Source organism: Equus quagga, chromosome 17 (genome assembly GCF_021613505.1).
Source record: "Equus quagga isolate Etosha38 chromosome 17, UCLA_HA_Equagga_1.0, whole genome shotgun sequence".
NCBI lineage: Eukaryota > Metazoa > Chordata > Mammalia > Perissodactyla > Equidae > Equus > Equus quagga.
The window spans coordinates 9,202,244-9,223,840 of record NC_060283.1 but is presented as its reverse complement, the minus strand read 5'-3'; the positions used below and the strand labels follow the sequence as shown (position 1 = coordinate 9,223,840).

At 47.8% G+C, this 21,597-nt stretch overlaps 1 protein-coding gene and 1 non-coding gene across 8 annotated transcripts; both read left to right on the top strand.

Moving 5' to 3' along the window:
* Positions 1-38: 38 nt before the first annotated feature.
* Positions 39-21,382, top strand: SLC3A2 (solute carrier family 3 member 2). Of its 7 annotated transcripts, none has more exons than XM_046643974.1 (10): positions 39-165; positions 15,432-15,863; positions 16,243-16,416; positions 17,011-17,105; positions 18,910-18,978; positions 19,084-19,142; positions 19,311-19,491; positions 19,603-19,746; positions 20,671-20,754; positions 20,869-21,382. In XM_046643974.1, exons 1-10 carry the CDS (start codon positions 54-56, stop codon positions 21,229-21,231), a joined length of 1,713 nt encoding a protein of 570 aa, XP_046499930.1. In that variant the 5' UTR covers positions 39-53; the 3' UTR covers positions 21,232-21,382. The 7 variants fall into 7 exon arrangements, with proteins under 7 accessions (XP_046499930.1, XP_046499926.1, XP_046499931.1 ...); XM_046643970.1 differs by having other exon boundaries at positions 19,084-19,205; XM_046643975.1 differs by lacking the exon at positions 39-165 and adding an exon at positions 13,489-13,629 and having other exon boundaries at positions 19,084-19,205.
* On the top strand, positions 4,421-4,607 carry LOC124229674 (U2 spliceosomal RNA). The gene has a single exon (XR_006885937.1). It is a non-coding gene; the product is annotated as a U2 spliceosomal RNA (small nuclear RNA).
* Positions 21,383-21,597: the final 215 nt, after the last annotated feature.

The window sequence follows — 21,597 nt, the reverse complement described above, 5'->3', positions numbered from 1 at the left end:
CTGAGCCCCACTTGCCCACACACACCTTAAACTCGTGTGCGGGGTCCGCTTCCATGGATCCCGAACCTCCTGAACCCTCGACCGGCGTCGACTCGGTTCCGCGCCAGCCGCCCAGCGCGCATCCCGGGCCTGATGCTCAGGCTCCCAGCGCGGGGGGCGCCTCAGGTACTGGGCCCCGGGCTGAATGCGGGTGGGTCCTTTGCATGGAGCCGTTTCGAGAAAGTGAATCAGGACGTTGGTGCTCCGTTTGAGTCTTAGGACGGGTCTGATTTTTCCTGACCTGCCGCAGGTCCTGCTGTCTGGCCTGGTTTCGCTAGGAGCTTGGCTTGTAGTAGGGCTAACGTTGGCTGAGATTTGGAGCACCATTTTAAGTACGGTACATGAATCAAGTACTTCGGTCCTTCCAAATCCCCAGAGGTGGATACAGTAACTACCCCTATTTTATAGATGAGGGACCCTAGGTGTAAAGGGCTCTTGCAGAGCAGCCTACAACTCCGGCCTGATTGTCAGAGTGGTTCCAGGCACCTCTAGCTGTTGTTATTGAGACCAACCAACATGAGTCCAGTCGTTTGTGGAAATCACCTAGCGCATGTGCACGTGGAGGAAGGTATTAGGTAATGTTCTAGAGGAGGAACCTGAGGCCTAGAGAGGTTAAGTAACTTGCTCGATGTTACCCAGCTAAGAAATATCAGAGCCAAGATGGAAATCTAGGCAGTCTGATTCCAGCCTGCTCTTTTGACCACTATGGTTTATTGCTGTCCTCACACACTGTTCTCAAGGTAGTCAGGGAGCAAGCAAATACACAGGGAACGAAGGGAATGATCCCTGGGTACTTTCTCTCGATCTTTTTTCAATGTTGTCTCCCCCTCCCCAGGAAGCTTAAAAAGACATTTTCCCCTCTAACACCCGCCCGTGAAATTTTAATACCGCTGATGGATTCTATGTCTGCTTATATACTCTGGCCCTTTGGAGGGCCAGAGACCTTTTCAATATCTAAGATTTTTCTTCAGGAATTGTCATTTCAGTCTAACAGAGAGGGCCTCTCTGATAAGGGTGATGTTTGTGCGGAACTCTGATGGAGATGGAGGAGAGAGCCAGGTGGGGTAGATACCAGAGTTCCAAGTAGAAGGACCGGAGCACTGGACTGTGCTTACTGATTAGTAGGGAAAATCATTACAGGTGGTGGTTAGGATCTTAAAAACAAAATTGGGGAGATTTTATGTGTGTTGAAGAGAGTTTGAAGTTTGGTGGAAATAATACAAATTTCGTTATCCGTGGAATAAATAAATGCTGAACATTTTTTCCTTTGAATAAGGTAGAAAGGGGATGTTCCACAAACGAAGAGTGTAATCGTCAAATTAAATGAAACGTGTACGCGTGCGTAAATGTCTTTGCTTGACTGGTGCAGAAAAGCTGGGGTGTCAAGTAATGAGAAATGAGAAAAACAAGGTGAAACAATTGGTGGAAGGTGTTGAATGTTAATATGTTAACATCTTGTAAGTGCTTTCCCTGGCACTTTCCAGACACTGTGCTAAGTGCTTTTATACGTATTACTTCAATTCAAAAAATAGTTATTGTTACCATCCCCATTTCACAGATAAGAAAATTCAGTTATTACTTACCCAAGCATACATAACTAGTATGGCAGAGCTGTTATTCAAATCCAGTCTCTACTTTTGTCCCTATTAAGAAAATTATCTAAAACTTGGAGCTAGACACAAGTGATTACTACGTGTCCTTTTGATGTAAACCAGGCCCACCCAGCTTCAGGATTATCTGATTTTCCAGGGAGTGTGTACCCTTGTTTGACATCCTATTATTGCTTGGGTATTTTACAACTCTCTTAGGTTGCCTTGTATGACATTAGCCCTTTTTTTTTTTTTTTTTTTTGAGGAAGATTAGCCCTGAGCTAACTACTGCCAGTCCTCCTCTTTTTGCTGAGGAAGACTGGCCCTGAGCTAACATCGTGCCCATCTTCCTCTACTTTATATGTGGGACGCCTACCACAGCATCGTGTGCCACGCGGTGCCATGTCCGCACCGGGATCCAAACCAGCGAACCCTGGACCGCGAGAAGCGGAACGTGTGAACTTAACCGCTGTGCCACTGGGCCGGCCCTGACATTAGCCAGTTTTATATCTACCTTTTAGCAAATTCATATCAGCATTCTTTTTTTTTTTAAAGATTTTATTTTTTCCTTTTTCTCCCCAAAGCCCCCCGGTACATAGTTGTGTATTCTTCGTTGTGGGTTCTTCTAGTTGTGGCATGTGGGACGCTGCCTCAGCGTGGTCTGATGAGCAGTGCCATGTCCGCGCCCAGGATTCGAAGTAACGAAACACTGGGCCGCCTGCAGCGGAGCGCGCGAACTTAACCACTCGGCCACGGGGCCAGCCCCTCATATCAGCATTCTTGACTGATGGACTCTACAATCCTTTCCTAAAATTCTCTTTTGGACCAGTCTTAAATCTTATTTGTTTTCTTATTAATTAATAGGTCGAATAAAATCTTTGACATGCGTTATTTTACATTTTTATGAGTTGTGTTTTAATTTTTTTAAATATTACTTTAACAACCTCTGGGGTATGCTGCCTTTCGTTGGTCTGCTCATTTATTCATTCAATAAATATTCATTGAGAGTGAGGATTTAAACTCAGGAAGTCTGACTCCAGAGTTGGAGCTTTTAGACAGCATGCTAGTCCTTTAACACCATGCCTCCTCCCAGCTAACATCATATCTTGCCTCTTCTTTCCAGCAAATGTTTTTAACTTTTAAAGTGCTGTCTACACCTGCATTGCTTGGGAGCCTGTTAAAAATGCTGAATCTTGGGTCTTTCCACAGAACAAATGAATTCGAATTTGTATTTTAACAGGATTCCAGGTTATTTGTATGCACACTAAAGTTTAAGAAACACTCCCTAGGGCCTGCCTGATGGCACAGCGGTTAAATCTTCGGCATCCCGGGGTTTGCTGGTTCAAATCCCGGGTGCAGACGTGGCACCGCTTGGCAAGCCATGCTGTGATAGGCGTCCCACATATAAAGTAGAAGAAGATGGGCACGGATGTTAGCTCAGGGCTAGTCTTTCTCAGCAAAAAAGAAGAGGATTGGCAGTAGTTAGCTCAGGGCTAGTCTTCCTCAAAAAAAAAAAAAAAAGAAAAGAAACACTCCTTTACACGATGCCGTCCACTTTTTTCTCAATACTTTTCAGTCATCCTACTTGATCTCTCAGCAGCACCTTACCCTGTTGACCCATTTCCCGTTTCTTAAAACATTCTGTTCCCACAGCGCTTAGGACACTCCTTTCCTAGTGTTCCTCTTATCTTCCTGATAACTTCTTAGTGATCCTTTGAGGTATATCTTCTGGCCATTCCTTAAATATTAGTGTTCCTCCAGTTGTGTGCTAGGCCGGCTTATTTCTCCCTCTGCTTGGACCACCTTATCCACTCCCATGATTGTCATGACCACCATTATGCCTGTAACTCCAGCACAGGATCTTTTTCCTGAGCCTCGGAGCTATACATCCAATTGCCTTCTGGATGAACATTATCACCTGGATGGTCCACAAACCTCAACTTTTCCAAAACGGAATTTAACCCACTCCTGTTTCTCCCGATTGTCCCAGCCCCCCATTGCCACTACTCTAATTCAGGCCATTGATGCTGAGGTTTTTGTAACAGACTTAATCTAGCTCCCTGGCTCTGGCTTCCTCCCTTCTAGTCCATTCTCACACCTTGTAGTGATCTTTGCAAATAAAATATTCAAGTCTCACGTCTCAGCTCATAATCCTTCAGTGCCCCTCCATAGAATTGAGGCTAAAGTCCAGACCGTCAGTATAGTCGTTAGGACCCCTGCTTCCTTTGCCAGTTTTCTTACCACCACTCTCCCCAAGCCTGGTCCGCCCTGCCCGCCCACTGTAAAGTCCCTGACGTTCGAGATCATGTCTGTGTAAATCATCATTGTATCCCTGTTGCCTAAGAGAGTATATGACACAAAGTAGGACTCAATATATATTAATTTATCTCTTTAAGTTTTTGAAGGATCTTTCTCCAGCCTCAATTCATGGGCTACCCTACTCACCGAATGACCTGATTAGAGATGTCTGGTGAGTTTGCTCAGGGAGCAACCCTGCCCCCACCTGGCAGCAAGAGGCATTGCCTCCTTTAATGGAGGAGGAGGCTATGTAAATAACCAGTGCTTTGCCAGGACCTGGGAGACAAGACAGTAACCTAAGTGGAGAACAAGGCTCCATTTGGTAACAGAATTTCCTGGATTGTGGAGAAGTGTGATACTGGGGAAGATTATCCTCATCTCTGGGGAGATGAGGACGTTGAAGATTGTAAGGATGGGCTTAGAAGCTATATTTGTGGACCTGAGGGAGGAGGGTTTTGGACAGGAAGGGATGATGAGGAGTTGATACAGGGAATATCAATTCTCTGCCTTTTGGCTAAGACCAAGTGTAGCACCTGTTCTTATCAGTTTAACATCTGATATTTCCTCTATCTGAGGACAACATATTACGTTGATTTTTGGAACAGGGAGATAGTATAGGAGCTCTGTCTGCTCCACGAATCAACCTGGCATTGTGGTACTTCTAGGACTAGTGCACCCCTTTGGGGATAGTTAGTTGTTTAACAAGAGATTAAGAGAGAAATCTCTTGTAGGGTGTTAACCTTCCACACTCAGGTCCTGGCTCAAGTCAATGGGTTCTTATCCAGGGAGCATTTCCCTGGTCCCCAAGTGTTTAATGGGATTGATATACTTGGAGTTGGAGTCACCCCCACAATGACACCACAGTCCACAAACACCCCACAGTGGGTCTTTGGCCTAGGGAAAAGGCCTCTTACACTGGGAACGACAGGATCTCCTGAACTGCAGACGCTTGTATCTGACTGCCAGACGTCTTCACTGAGATGGCTCATAAACATCTCAGCTTAATTTGTCCAAAACTGAATTCATCATCTTTCCCCACAAATCCATTCCTTCTCTACTGTGCCCTCTTTTACTCAATCGTCTAAGACACAGATGTGGTCATTATCCCACTGCTGCCATACTGTAAATGTCCTCCAGCCAAAGACTGCCAGGAACATATTTGTACTGGAGCACGGTGGGTTTACTACTTGTTACAGCAAGGAAGCACACACCGTGGGGAACCATGGATGTCTCAGTAAGAGGGGTTAGAAAGAACTTACAGGATTTGGGCTTGTGTTAGGTGATTTTGTGGAGGGTTTAAGCAAGTGGGGCTTTACTCTGGATGTTTTCAGGAAGTGGGATCATATTATGATTGGATTTCTTTTTTTTTTTTTTTTTCAGTTTTTTTTTTAAAGATTTTTTTATTTTTTCCTTTTTCTCCCCAAAGCCCCCCGGTACATAGTTGTATATTCTTCGTTGTGGGTCCTTCCAGTTGTGGCATGTGGGACGCTGCCTCAGCGTGGTCTGATGAGTAGTGCCATGTCTGCGCCCAGGATTCGAACCAACGAAACACTGGGCCGCCTGCAGCGGAGCGCGCGAACTTAACCACTCGGCCACGGGGCCAGCCCCTATGATTGGATATCTTAATAAGTCTTATCTAAAGGAGGGAAGACCAGAATGAGGCTAAAGCTATAACTGGTGAAGACACAGCAGTCCCTCCTATTAGCCAGGACAGGGAGATGTTAGGACTTTTGTGATTTGGATAACGTTCACATGTTTATCTGCGTTCACACATGATTATGGAATGGGCTTATGTTGCCTTGATCCTTCGTGATCAGAGTGGCCTGTCTGATGCTGATGTTGTGTGAAATTATGTTCAACATGAGAACACCAAGGCCTGGCTCTGAGTGCCAGGCCAGCTTCTGGAGGTCAGCAGCTGCTCTTCTCGTCCTCGGTGCCCTACTTCAAGCCATTCACCCCTGGATTTCTGCTGCAGGTCCTCACCTGGTTCCCTGGCACGGACTTTACCCCCTTGTAATCCATTCTCCACTTTGTAGCAAGAGTGATCTTTCTGAATAAAAAATCTGATCTTCTCAGCGCAGAATCCTTAGTGCTCCTCCTTTGTGCATAGGTTAAAGTCTGTGCCTACCGAAAGAGCCAACATGGCCCAGTTTCCTTTTTCAGTTTCAATACCACCACTCTATGCCCTCCCCTGTAAACTCCCCGAGCTCAGAAATCTTGTCTGTATAATTTATTATTTTATCCCCATCCTGTAAAACAAGGTATATCACTATAATTCATTGATTGCTTGCTCTATGCTATGAAGTAAGCTCCTGAAGAGATTGTTAGAAGAAACACTTTGCACTGTAGGCGGCTTCCTCTAACAGGAATCTCTGAGGATGGAAGCTGCATTCAGGCATTTTCTCAGGGAATAGCTCTGCCCTCTCCTGGCAGCAAGAGGCACTGCCTCGGTTCGTACAGGAGTTGGGATATGCAAATGAGCAGCACTCCGCTGGAAGCTGGGAGTAGGACGTTCACCACTACGGCAAAAATTCACTTTGAGAACAGAATTTCCTTATTTCCTGAACTGTGGAGGAATGTGCCATTCGGAAGCTCTCCCAGCGACAGAGTAGACTGTTTTTTGGGAGAGTTGAAGATGTGGATTTTTTTTTTTTTTGGAGGAAGATTAGCCCTGAGCTAACATCCACCGCCAATCCTCCTCTTTCTGCTGAGGAAGACTGGCCCTGAGCTAATATCCGTGCCCATCTTCCTCTACTTTATTTGTGGGATGCCTGCCACCTTTAGTTGCTCAGTATCAAAAACATGATTTTATATTCTTTAATCACAACTTAATATTGAAAAAAGGAAGGGAGGGGCTCTCCTGAGTTTCCTTTCCAGTCTGAATGCTGTTCTCTGCTAGGGGGTCTGATTAGTATAGAGTCGGCCCTCTCTATCCCTGGGCCCTAACCAACTGGGGATCGAAAGGCCTACGATGGTCGCGTCTGTACGGAACATGTGCAGACATTCTTTTCTTGTCATTATTCCCTAAACAATACAGTATAACAACTATTTATATAGCATTTCTGTTGTATTGGGTATTGTAAGTAATCAAGAGATGATTTAAAGTATATGGGAGGATATGCATAGGTTATATGCAAATATTACATCCTTTTATATAAGGGACTTGAGCATCCTCAGATTTGGGTATGGAGGGTGGTCCTGGAACCAGGATACAGAGGGACGACTGCATTTAGAAGTGAGATAAATACTCTGACAGAAAGGAATGGTCTACCTTTGGTGTGGTGGTGAGGGAAAGCTTACTGGGAGGGAGTGAGGCTTCCATTGTTTTCTCAAGGATGAACAGAAGCTGGGTTGAGGTGGAGGTGGTTTTGAGGGTGGGAGAAAAAGCAATCCAGAGAAGGACCAGCATACATTGCAAGGACCCTATGGCTTGAGGGACAATTTCAAGGAACTAGAAGAAGGCTATTGTGTTGGGAGTGCAAAGCGAGGGTGTGAGTGAGGAAATGATGTTTGAAACATTGGGGTAGAAAGACCTCTCGGGACCTTGTTGATCATGTTAAGTCTATAAAAACAAAGAAAATCAACTGAAAGATTTTAAGAGCGGTGCCATGATCAGATTTTTTTTCTTTTGAGGAAGATTAGCCCTGAGCTAACATCGGCTGCCAATCCTCTTCTTTTTTTTCTTTTTTTTTTAAAGATTTTATTTTTTCCTTTTTCTCCCCAGAGACCCCCGGTACATAGTTGTATATTCTTCGTTGTGGGTCCTTCTAGTTGTGGCATGTGGGACGCTGCCTCAGCGTGGTTTGATGAGCAGTGCCATGTCCGCGCCCAGGATTTGAACCAACGAAACACTGGGCCGCCTGCAGCGGAGCGCGCGAACTTAACCACTCGGCCGCGGGGCCAGCCCCCAATCCTCTTCTTTTTGCTGAGGAAGACTGGCGCTGAGCTAACATCCGTGCCCATTTTCCTCTCCTTTCTATTTGGGACGCCTACCACAGCATGGCTTGCCAAGTGGTGCCGTGTCTGCACCCGGGATCTGAACCAGTGAACCCTGGGCCGCCGAAGCAGAACGAGCGCACTTAACCACTGCGCCACCAGGCTGACCCCCATGATCAGATTTTTATTAGAAAGGATCACTTGAGCTGTGGTGTAGAGGATGACCGGAGAGGAACCAGTGGATGTGGTGGCACAGAAGGTGATGTCAAGTTCAGGCAAGATATGGGCAAGTCATATCAGTTGTATTTCTGATGTTCAAGAATATTTAACAGCTCTAACATATATTTGCCGTCTGCCCACTTTATAAAACAGGATTAGAGATCCTGAATGCAGGAGTAAGAACTGGAACATTTCTAGTCTGGGTCGAGACTTGGAACTGTTTCCAACTGGTTTAAAGAATTGTGTGATGGCAGGCAGTGGTAGTTTCTGTTTTTCTTTAAGTGGAGATACTCTAATTAAATTAACGAGGTTTATTAGAGTTTATATGAGCTCCTAACTGTATAGGGAGAGGTAAGAGCCAAGAAAATTGCCCATGTGCTTCTGGCCTAGAAAACTGGAAGAATGATGCTGTCACTCTCTGCACTGTGATATCTGAGCAGGAGATTGGAGAGGAGAGGCTATAGGGGGTTGTAGGGATGGCATTGATGACAACATTAATTTTGGATAATTAGAAATAAAGAACTAAGTGAAGATGAACAATTGGGGTTGAGCACTTAGGTTTGGGGGTCATTTTAATAGATTTGAGAATAAATGGGCTTGAGGGACTGAGAGCGTGTAGAGAAAAGCAAATGTGCAGTGCAGTAAAATAACATAGACAGATTATAAGCATATAGTTTGGAAAGGAAAACATAGAGCTGCCATTTGTTGTAGATAACATAATCACTTATATAGGAACTCCCCTCCAAAGTCTACAGACAAATTCTTGGAAATAATAGAAGAGTTTAGCAAGATAGCTGGATATAAAATTTCATGTGCAAATGTCAGTTGCACTAGAAAACATATTAAAGAGAAGACATCATTTATAATAGTTTCACAAACTTGTAAGTCCCTAGATGGGGCAGGCCCTGTGGTGCAGCGGTTAAGTTCACACGTTCCGCTTTGCGGCCCGGGGTTCGCCGGTTCAGATCCCGGGTGTGGACCTATGCACCACTTGTCAAGCCATGCTGCGGCAGGCATCCCACATAGAAAGAGAAAGACGGGCATGGATGTTAGCTCAGGGCCAGTCTTCCTCAGCAAAAAGAGGAGGATTGGCGGTGGATGTTAGCTCAGGGCTAATCTTCCTCAAAAAAAACAAAAAAGAAAAGAAAAGAAAAGCATTAAAAAAAAAAGTCCCTAGAAATCTAATAAGATGTGCAAGCCTCTTGCAGGGAAAGTTGCAGAATATTAAGTGATAGTAAAGAAGACCTAAATATGTGGAGAGATTATGCCACATACATGGATCGAAAGACTTACTATCACAAGGTTGTCAGTTCTTCCCAAATTGATACATGATTCAATACAATTCCAAGAACAGTCCAAACAGGATTTTTCATGAACTTGTTAAGATATTTCTAAAACTCAAGGGAGAGTAAAAGGACAAAAATTAGCTGAGACACATCAGAGAAGAGCAAGGAGGGGAGACTTGCCCTGTTGGGTATGACTTGTTATGAAGCTCTGGTAATTAACACGGCATGGGATAAACAAAATTGAGCAATAGATTAGAATAGAAAGCCCAGAAAAATCCATGTACATATGGCATATGAAGTGGTGGCATGTCAGATCAATGGGAAAGGAAGGACTGTTGTTCAGTATATACAACCGGAAGAAATGGGTATCCTGAACTGTGTTTACTCACACTTCTGACACCAGATGTGTGGGTTTTTCCTTCACCCAACAACCAATCCTTCAGTTTTCCAGATCCCAACTGGGTGCCCTACAATTCAGTTCTGATGCTAACTACTCGGAATAGCACAGACCCCACAGGTTAAGGACTCGGTCCCACAAGACTGCCCCCACTTCAGAAGCCAGTTGCAAGTCCCAGGTTGCCGCCTGTACTTCTGACCAACTGGCCAGAAATCAGGAGTTCCCACGACCTCCCTTCTCAGGTTCAGTAATTCCCTGGAAGGACTTACAGAACTCAGGAGAAAGTACCATGTAGGTATGATGGATTAAGCCGTTGCTGTTGGTGATTAACTCAGTCTCCAGCCCCTCTCCTCTTTGGAGCTGGGGAGTGGAACTGAAAGTTCCAACCCTCTAATTATGCCTTGGTCTTTCTGGTGACCAGGCCTCATCCTGAAGCTATTTAGAAGCCCACCAAGATGGCCTCATTACAACAAAAGACATAACTATCACCCAGGAAATTACAAAGGATTTAGGAGCTCCCTGTCAGGAACCAGGGACAAAGACCACATATATATATATATATATATATATATATATTTTTTTATCATATCACAGTTATCCATTTGGAAAAAAGATGAGATTGGCTCTTTACCTTATACCATAAATAAAAATCAGGTAAAGATGGATTACGGACTTTAATGGCAAAACCAAACCTTACATTTTTGCATAGAAAATATTGATGAATATCTTTAAGGCCTTGAAGTACAGAAATATTTTTTAAAATAAGACACCAAAAAAAAAAAAAAGAGAGCTATAAAAGACATTTTTTTTCCTTCTTCTTCCCAAAGCCCCCCAGTCCATGTTTGTATACTCTAGTTGTGAGTGCCTCTGGTTGTGCTATGTGGGACGCCGCCTCAGCATGGCTTGATGAGCAGTGCCATGTCTGCGCCCAGAATCCAAACCGGTGAAACCCTGGGCCACCAAAGTAGGAGCACACAAACTCAACCACTTGGCCATGGGGTTGGCCCCAGAAAAGACATTTTTGATGGATACGTTTGTTCATCAAAAGACACCTGTGTCCATATCTTGGTTTCTCATCCATTCTCCAATAAAAGGAACCAGGGCTTCTTGGAGAAATGGCTGTTTCTAGGGCTGGGGCCCTAGTGAATATACAAGGTGAGCCTGGAGGATCGTGTAGTGCCAGAAAGTAAAGAAGTGCTTGGGGGGTTGGGGGTGGGGGGGGCGCGGTTGGGGAAGAGAGGAGCAGGCGAATGTATTAAAAGGACACAGAAGCCAACCTGAAAGAGCTCACAGTGGCCAAAATTTGAGCAAAAAGCCAAATAGTATAGTATTGGATTCCAACCCAAAGTATAAAATAAATATCCAAGAGTCTATACTGATATAAATATAAATAAATGAAGAGATAAATAAATGAGGGAGAAGAGACAAATCTCCTGTATAGAAAAATCCCAAATAGTATTTGTAGATACACTCCTCTCTGGGAAGCTGAGCTTAACTCCATACCTTCTGGGTGTGGCTGCACTTAGTGACTTTCTTGCAAAGAATGTGATGATAGAAAGTTTTGAAGGGCACAGGGGGTGGGGAAAACGACGATACCCACCAGTATTGTGTGACCATGACTGCAGAAGGAGCTGATGTTAGAGGACTCCATTAATCATTTTAAGGACAATTTAATCTCTTAGTACTTTTTTTTTTAAAGATTTTATTATTATTATTATTTTTCCTTTTTCTCCTGAAGCCCCCCGGTACATAGTTGTGTATTTTTTCAGTTGTGGGTCCTTCTAGTTGTGGCATGTGGGATGTCGCCTCAGCATGGTTTGATGAGTGGTGTCATGTCTGCGCCCAGGATTCGAACTGGCGAAACCCTGAGCTGCTGAAGCAGAGCTCACGAACTTAACCACTTGGCCACGAGGCCGGCCCTTAATCTATTACTATTTAGGCTTTTTGGTGAGATCGGTATTCTGTCTCTCATCTCTTAGCTGTCTGATGTCATCTATCTCAGGGTAATATGTTAAAAGTGAGGGGCCAGCCTGGTGGCATAGTGGTTAAGTTTGTGCACTCTGCTTCAGTGGCCCAGGGATCATGGTTTAGATCCCGGGTGTGGACCTAAACACCACTCATCAAACCATGCTGTGGCGGCCATCCCACATTCAAAATAGAGGAAGACAGCCATAGATGTTAGCTCAGGGACAATCTTCCTCACCAAAAAAAAAAAAAAAAAGTACTTCTCTCTCTCTTTTATAAATATTGATCTGCTCTATCTGGTGTTTCTCTTTTAATACTTGGTTGCATCAGAGAGAATGGCTTGCTGCAGTGTTGTTCATTTGTCCAATATATTTGAGTACCAGATATTTTTCAGATGGTGCATTTATTTCTCTTACCCTAAGAGATGGTTTTGGTTGCCTTTCCTTTACTCTCTGGCTTTTATCCGCCCTCACATTTCTCACCCTTCAATAAGACAATTTTGAAAGTTCTCTTCGTCAGCAGCCAGTTTCCCTCCTGCAGGATTTGGAATAAAAATTATATTATTCCAACATCACTTCTTCAAATAACAGCTGCCAAGTGAGCCCCTCTGGTTGGGGTCAGCCTCCGTCTCTGCTTTCATCTCAGCTGCAGTTTGACTTCTGAATGCTCAGTTCCTTAACTTCAGCCATCTATTTTTCAAATGGCTAAACCCTTCAAGGCTGATAGGTATTTTAGATGCAGAGCTTGGATGCTTTTTTTCTGGGCCTTTGGAATAATGCCTCGGGCTCTGGCAGAGTCGCAGGCTGTTGTTGGACAGAGGCAGTCTCCTAACTTTCTAACTATCCTCCTATCTCTGCGCTGTCTTTGGAAATCCTTCTTTACACATTGGGGGAAAAGTATCTTCCCTATCATTTGGTTAAGATCAAGTGATCCTCATCTGTTGGGAAACATGTCACATGGATTTTTGCAACAGGGAGTTAGAAAGGAACTTTCTTTGTACACTTGGCCCTCTGCATTTTAGGGCCCCACCCCCATCTGCCTGCCTCAGTGTAAAGTACCGAAGACTCGTGGCCTCCTGTGGTCTTTACTGGCCTCTGAACTGTTGAATTGCCCTTTTCTTTGCTTTGTCCCAGCCTTTTCTTAAAGGCTGAATTCGTTTTGACAAATTATATACTTTGCATTCCTACAGTAAATACTAAGTTTTATATTTATCAGCATACATTGTAGGATCTGAGGATCTCTAGCTACCTTCTGCTCTTTCTCTAAGTCTTTCCCTGTTGCTTTCCTAGCCTCTCCTTTCCCCAGATTTATTACTTTGTTAAATTATTTTGGTTGAACAGTTACAAGTCTTGGTTTGTTTTCCTGCATTAACAGCTTAATCTTTATACAATACAGTGTTTAAATTCCTTTTCACTTTTATCCTTTTATCTTCACATGTTACTTTTGTTGAATTGTTTCTAAGAATGGAAGTATTTGGGTTTGATACAGTTCATCTACCCATTTACCAAACACTTATAAAGTGGCTACCACATGGTACCTCTGAGCAGGCAGGATCATCCACAAATAGCACAAGGTGCCAGCGACTTGTCTTGAAGTGCAAACAGACACTCAGACAAGGAAATGTAATAAACAAATGGAACATGAGTTGTAGCAGAGGTGCGTGCACAGTGGAGAGAAAGCAGTTCTTTCCAGGGAGTTGAGAAAAACTGTCATTTGAGCTAGGTCTTGAATGAATACGAATTTGAGACAGAGTGGCAAAACAGGAAGGGAAAAACAGAGGGAATGGCATGTACAAGGCCTGACTAAGCCCGGTGTGTTGTGAGACTGGCTGATGTGGCTGGAGGGCAGTTCCTGGAGGGCAGTTCCTGTGGAAGGCTCGGAGGGTGATAAGCTTGGAGAGGTAGGTTGTTAGCTTCTTTACTAAATGCGTAAGGGACTGACTTCATCTGTCTGGAGTTGTGAGGAGCTGTGAGTGAGATACTGTGTTCCTGGGGGGTGTTATGTTGGACCATTGCAAGGAGAGCTTCTGATCCCTGTCCTCAACCTTGAGTTTTCATGCTGGGGATAAAGTCTGTTTAGAGCCCCTGGTTGGCACTTATCTGGCATGCCCAGGGCACCTTGGACTTCTTATCATCATTAAGCACTGGTCTGAACTCCAACCTCTACCCACTTGCCTGCCTCCCTGTAGGAGTTGGTTCCAGCTTTCCTAGAGTGGGGGTGGGGTATGGGCTTTGGGATGAAAAAGGGGAATGGCAGAGGATGAGCCTTTTCATACCCGTGGCACTTCTTTCTCTCTGCTATTTCTTCAGATCTTGGCTTCCGCTCTCCTCCAAATACACAGCCATCCTGGCTTCCAGCCCAGGTGGGAGAGGGAGAAAGAACTCATTTCCTTAAGCTCCTCTCTGAAAATAATCCAGCTGGCACTACTCAGGAACAAGACGTTCCGGAGAGTGTTGGCCCCTCATGGTGTTGATGTCCGGCAGTCCCTGCTCTGAACCTTGTCTCTGCCCCACTTACACGCAATCCAAGACCCCTGTAGAGGGAAGCTGGGTGGTCTTCAAGGCCTCTGCAGTACCAGCTGTCTCCAAGGCCTAGTGTAGTGAAAGGATGGGGAGGTAAGGGAACCCTGGCACCCTGGGGAGACTGGGATAATCTGTGGGAGGCCCTGCAAGGTGGGGAAGAGTCTAGCCAGGGCATCTTTTGGTCTGTTGTAGGAAAAAGGTGGATGCCTCTAACTGAGGCCCAGCCCAGTTTGCTACTGCCCCCAGGTCACCGTCAATCTCTTCTGCATGTTGAATTCCTTGCTGCCCGACATGCTGGCGCCAGAGACTGGGGTGGGGTAGGTTAAGATGGGGAGTGTCAGCCTCAACTCCTGTCCAAACAGATTCATCTTAAAACATCAAGGAAAAGATTGCATTAGAGTTAATTCAATAAAGTTAATAAAGCAAAATATTGTAGTGGGCGGTCAATAAATAGTTGCTGCATGATGAATTCATTGAACGGAACTCAAGATGAGTCTTGAAGGGCGAGTGGGAGTAAGCCCTGCGGGGAAGCGGAGGTCTAGCGCCAGGTCCCAGAGGCCTGGGAAAACAAGGCCTGGTGAAGGAAAGAGCTGAGCGCAAGGAGCCTTGAGAAGTTGGGAAGACCAGGCGGTGGCCTGAGCCCTGAGCCCTGGGCCAGGGGCAAATGGAGGATGGGGCCCGGGGAGGCCACCTTCCTTCGGAGTGGGCGAAGAGGGGCCGCGGGACCCCCGCCGGGCTGCATATCCTCTTTCCGCCCACTTCCGGCGGAGGGACATATCACAGACTCCACCTACCTAAAGGTGGCCCCTTGTTCAGCCTTCCTAGGGTCCGGCTCGAAGGAGCCTCAGGGGTGGACAGGTTCGAGATGAGGAGTTGGATCACGCAGCGGTCGGAGGCCTGTTCCGGACACTTTTCCTCCTCCGCGCCCCCCCCCCCCCCCGCCCCCAGCGGTCCCACAAAGAGCAATCCCGGACGTTTCACTTTAAGGGGCGGGCAGGCCGGGGCGGGCCGAGGCGGGGCTCCCCTGCCAATCCCCCGCGGCGGGCCCAACCCGCGGCAGACAGTCGTCGGAGCGTCTCGGAGCCGCAACCGCTGGGGAAACAGTCCAGGGGCCGGGAGGTCGGGGCACGTGTCCAGCCGCCACCTGACCGCAAGGCTCGTTGTGTCGCCGGTTCCGCAGGCACCATGAGCCAGGACACCGAGGTGGACATGAAGGAAGTGGAGCTGAACGAGATGGAGCCCGAGAAGCAGCCGATGAACGCGGCGTCGGGGGCGGCCGTGGCCGTGGTGGCGGCGGGCGGCGCCGAGAAGAACGGCCTGGTGAAGATCAAGGTGGCCGACGACGAGGCGGAGGACGCGGCCAAGTTCACGGGCCTGTCGAAAGAGGAGCTGCTGAAGGTGGCGGGCAGCCGCGGCTGGGTCCGCACGCGCTGGGCGCTGCTGCTGCTCTTCTGGCTCGGCTGGCTCGGCATGCTGGCGGGCGCCGTGGTCATCATCGTGCGGGCCCCGCGGTGCCGCGAGCTGCCGGCGCAGAGCTGGTGGCACAAGGGCGCCCTCTACCGCATCGGCGACCTTCAGGCCTTCCAGGGCCGCGACGCCGGCAACCTAGCGGGTGAGCGCGGTGCATCCTCCCCCCCCCCCCCGCCCCTGGTTTAGCTGGTCACCGGCTCCGACCCTGTCCCTAGATTGACTCAGACGGTTGTCCACCCCCCGGTAGCGGGGACCGCTCCCTGGGACGTAGGTCGTCCTTCCTTTTTGAAGGAAACCGTCCCCCCTCCCTCCTTCACGGGGGTAGCTGACTCAGCATCCTCCTTTCTTCCTGTGGCGCCGGGAGCCAGTCACAGCCGGTTTCTGAAGTAATGTGTTAGGCTTCTTACATCAGTTCCTCCGAGTCTCGTGGTTCAACCTCACCCCCGACACCTAGTCGCGGGGAGAGGAGAGAATAGGGGATGTTAGAGGGACTGCGCTTTAATCCTGCTTCTGCGTTTCAGGCCTGAAGGGGCGTCTCGATTACCTGAGCACCCTGAAGGTGAAGGGCATTGTGCTGGGCCCAATTCACGAGAACCAGGAGGATGACGTCGCTGGGACGAACTTGGAACAGATCCACCCGGCTCTTGGCTCCAAGGAAGATTTTGATAGTCTCCTGCAATCGGCCAAGAAAAAGAGTGGGTGTCCCGGAGTTGGCAAGGAAGGAGCTAGGAAGGGGTTGGCCTTCTGGCCAGAGGGAAGGCAGGATAGGATTTTTGTCTGGTTTACACCTGACTGGCTCTGAGTTTTCCTAGGGCAGATAACAGGGGAGGTTTGTTAGGCTTCAGCCTAAAATGGATTCATCAGGTGATTTAGAAGCTTTCTACTTGGCAGTGCAATCATTTAACTTTTGGGTTTCAGTGCCCTTATCTGCAAAAGGTAGGCTTTTTACTAAGTCAGTGGCATTTAAACGGGTAAGAGTGGGTCCTTTTGAAAAAAAATCCAAATAAAATCTTGTCTTACTTTAAAAGGGTTCACTTTGGGAGTCGGGAGCCTAGGGCCCCATAGCTAAGTCTTCTCTGCTACACTACGCTCTTCTACCCTGTGAGATCTTAAGCCCCCCTCCCTTCTTCATAGCTCTGTTTCAATGCAATGAGTTTTACCAGGGTTCAAATCTAAGCTTTTGTACCGAGTAATATATAGGAAATACTCTATGGACTTGTACTTGTTGATTTCCTCCTTTCCCCTCACCCAAGTTTTTCTCATGACTGCCTCTGCCTCCATTGTTCTAGGCATCCGGGTCATTCTGGACCTCACTCCCAACTACAGGGGCCAGAACCCATGGTTCCTCCCCGATGAGATTACCAGTGTGGCCACCAAGGTGGAGGTGAGTGCTGATGGCAGGTGGGAGCCGGATGCTGGGGCTGTGTTGGTCCTTTCACAGCAGCCCTGTAAACCTTGCCCGGCTTCAGCTGAGGGGCCCCTTGCTGCTTGGAGCCAGGCAGGCACGCTCCTCCCAAGGCAGAAGGATAAGCCAGCAGTGTACCCCTTTGACGCTTGTTCCTTTTCTTTTCTGTCCACTCGTTTTTCTTGTTTCCTTGACTCTGATGGTGACAGTGCCAGGAAGGAATTTCTCAGATGTCAGTCTGGGTTTGATTTTTCTTCCTTTTGGGAGAGGAAGCCCTTTCTCTGTGGGAGTCCCGTCCTGTCTGGTTTCCTGGTTCTCGTTGGATGTGTTTTGGAGTGGAGCCCAGTCTGCACTGGGGTCTTCCTATATGTCTGGGACAATGCCAAGCGTTTCATATATGTTTTCTAATCCCCTGTATAACCGCACAAAGTCCCTGTCATCCCCAGTCTGTGAATGAGGCAGCTGAGGTTCAGAGGGACTTAATGTGCCTGGGATTTGAGGTCCTGAGCAGTCTTATTTCTCTAGTCTACCTTCTCTGAAGAGGTGTATAGGCTCAAACTCTATACCCAGCAGCTGGGAGTGGGGCACCCCTGCTCCTAAGCCGGGGTTGTAGGACACTGATCAGTTCAGAAGAGGCAGAACAAGATGGAGACAGACCCTGACACCTTGCTGGCAGCCATGATTCTGAGGTAGAATTGAGCATTTCCATAGGACCCTTGGGGTCATCCAATTCAGCCCTTGCTAATTGCTGGAAGACCCTTTAAAGTGGGCTGGCCTGGTAGCATAGTAGTTAAGTTTGTGCACTCTGCTTTGGCGGCCTGGGGTTCGTGGGTTCAGATCCTGGGCGCAGACCTATACACTGCTTACCAAGACATGCTGTGGTGGTGTCCCACATACAAAATAGAAGATTGGTACAGATGTTAGCTCAGGAACTATCTTTCTCACCAAAAAAATAAGTAAAAAATAAAGTTAAATTGTTAAAAAATAAAATAAAATAAAAGTCACTGATAAGGGAATGTTTACAGGTGGCATGGCATGAGGAGTGGTGGCCTCAGATGAACGTGGAGACGAGGAGAGAGCACATGGAGCAGGGAGAAAAAGGGAAAAAAGGGGGCAGTGGGGTACCATGTTTCATGCCCCAAGAATGCCAGGCCCTGAGGCCGGTTCTGCAGAGCTGGCGCCTCTTTTCAGATCTTCTAAGCTGCCCTCGGGCTGTGCTTTGAATTGCACTGTTTCATTTTTGCCCTTGCTGAGACCTGCTGTTTGACTCACACCCTCCCCAGGCCTCAGGACATTGGGAGAGGAGTAAGTACACTTGTCCTGGGCTCTTCACTAGCATTTTGGGTCCTCTCTCTGCTGCTCTCTGATTCTGGTCTTGGGCGTGCCTCTTTGCTTCTCTGAGACTGTTTACTCATCTCTAAAACGAGTCTACTAGCCTACCACACATGCTAAGGGTTGAATGAAGTTATGTCTATGAACATACTTTTTCTCTTGGGCCTGTTCTGTAGGGATCAAAGGTGAAGCTGTGTGATTTGCCTTGGGGAAGAATAGAAAAGTAAAATGCTACAGCACTAAGAGAATCAATGATAGGTTAGAAAGGAGGGGACCAAAGGCTAAACTTTTGTAACAGAAGTGGGAAAGTGAGACCATTCAAGGCAAGTGACTCTCCCAAGGTCATGGCAAAGTGCTCGGTAGGCAAGGTTTAGTGTGGGCTGGGATTTTCTGAGCCTTTGCATCAGAGTGTTGATATATTTCCTCTGTTCTTTTGCTCTCCTCCCTATAGGATGCCCTGAAGTTTTGGATGCAGGCTGGTGTGGATGGCTTCCAGTTTCGGGACGTGGGGAATCTGACGGTGAGTTCCCTTTCCATGTGAGAGGCAGAGCCTGGGCCAGAACAGAGTGTCTTGCCAGGGTCTCATAGTGTTTCCTGTTCCTCAACTCTGCTTTTTTCTTTCTAGAATGCGTCTTCATTCTTGGCCAAGTGGCAGGACATGACCAAAAACATCAGTGAAGATAGGTGGGTGACAGACCACACCCCCTCCCCAAGTCGGCTTCACTGTGAGAACCCCTCAGTGGAATGGTAGGCCCAAGGAAGGGGGAAGTTCCTCGTCCAGAGAACCTTCTTCACTTCCAGTTTTCCTTTCTTGTCCTATACCAACCTTGTGCCCTGCTCTACTCCGTGCAGGCTCTTGATTGCAGGGACCGAGTCCTCTGACCTTCACCAGATCCGGAGCCTACTCGAATCCACCAAGGACCTGTTGCTGACCAGCTCCTACCTGTCAAACCCCAGTTTCACTGGCAAGCATGTAGAATTCCTGGTCACCCAGTATTTGAACACCACTGGCAGTCGTTGGTGCAGCTGGAGTGTGAGTACTACAGTGGTGGGCGTAGGGCAGGAGGCGTTTTGGAGGAAAGGGGTTTTGGGAAATGGAGGCAGGGGTGGGCTTTGGGGCTCACCAGTGCATCCGTTCCTGCAGTTGTCTCAGACGGGGCTCCTGACTTCCTTCGTGCCGGCTCAACTCCTCCGACTCTACCAGCTGCTGCTCTTCACCCTGCCAGGGACCCCGGTTTTCAGCTATGGGGATGAGATTGGCCTGGAGGCAGCTGTCCCACCTGGACAGGTATTGCTTGCTGCCTCCCCAGTACAGTGCTGGAGGTGGTGTTCCTCCATCATGATGGCTCTGTGGATGAGAGCAGACAGATATGAGCTTTGGGTGGAATTGCGTTTGATTCCTAGTCAGCCACCTAGTCAGAAGCTGTGTGGCCTTGGCAAGTTACTGCACTTGTCTGAGCCTTGGCCATCTCTGCTATGATATTGCATTTCTTGTAGGGTAGTTAGGATTAAATGAGGGCATATTTTAAAATGTGATGCCTGGTACCTGGTAGGTATTCAGTATGGTAGCCATCACTCACTCACTTAGTCATTCACTCAGTGGACAGTGGATACCCTGTGCCCTCCAGGAACTCAAAAGTTCAGTTGGGGAGCCCAGTGAGAAGTGCACAGCAGCGAGGGCTGTGATAGGATAAGACTGTGAAGACACTCACTTAGTTTTAGCTGACACCTGAGCTGGTATTTACAGAACCGGTCATCAGTTTTTTCCACAAACTTACTGAGTAATTCCTATATGCCAATCATGGAGGATACAGCAAAGCACAAAAGAGCTAGAGATGGTGAAATTAGATAATAAATAAATATAATATAGATGGCAGGTGCTGATAAGTACTGTGCAAAAGAAAGCAGGGTAGGAGGCCTAGAGACTAGGGCATGGAGTGTATTTTACGTAGAATGGCCGTAGAAAACCTGGTGAGACAACTGAGCAGGGATGGGAGGGAAGTGAGGGAGCTAGCTGGTGGCTGTCTGGGAGAAGGGCCCTCTGGGCTGAGGGGACAGTGTGTGCAAGGACCTGAGGCAGGAGCCTGCCTTGTTTGTCCAGGAGAAGTTAGATGTGGGTGGGGGGGTTATGCATCAATGGGGGTGGGAATGGCAGGAGGAGCAGGGAGTGCAGGCCAGGCCTCTTCCAAGTCCTATTTTCCCCACTTTTCAGCCTCTGAAGGCCCCAGTCATGCTGTGGGATGAATCCAGCTTCCCCAACACCTCAAGATCTGTAAGCTCCAGCAAGACTGTGAAGGTAAGGGATTTAGATGGGCAGGGCCTGACCAGCAGTGGGTGGGCAGGTGGCCCGTAGGAGTTTGCACCCAGGGGAGCCCTTCATCCCTTCCTGCTCTGTCTTCATCGTCTGCAGGCTCAGAGTCAAGACCCTGGCTCCCTCCTCTCCCTGTTCCGGCGGCTGAGTGATCAGCGGAGTAAGGAGCGCTCCCTGCTGCATGGCGACTTCCACATACTCTCGTCCGGGCCTGACCTCTTCTCCTACGTCCGACAATGGGACCAGAACGAGCGTTTCCTGGTAGTGCTCAACTTTGGGAATGTGGGCCAACCTGCCAAGTTGGGGACCTCCAGCCTGCCCACCAGCACCAGCCTGCCGGCCAAGGTGGATCTGATGCTCAGCACCCAGCCGGGCCGTAAGGAGAGTGCCTCTGTTGAGCTGGAGCACCTGACCCTGGAACCCCACGAGGGCTTGCTGCTCCGCTTCCCCTACGTGGCCTGAACAGGACCCACCACTCACACCTTCCCTTCTCCAGGCCCTTTGGCTTCTCGTTTCTCTTTCCTTTTTTTTATTTTTAACTGTCACAGATCACAAGTGAACCCCCAAATAGGGTGTTTTCTGCCTTCAAATAAAAGTCACCCCTGCCTGGTGAGGGTTTGTCTTCCCTCCACCCCTCTGTCAGGGGCAAGAATTTTACTCCCCTTCCTCCCCTCCCACCAAACCTGCTGCACAGTGATCAGGGCCAGAGGGTTCCATGCGTCTGCTCCAGCGTGAGAGGAAGGGGCCTGCCAAGCATCCAGGCCTCCTCACCCAGGCTGGGCCAGGTACTCTCCTGGAAGTCTCTGGTCTTGCTGACTGTTTCCTCAT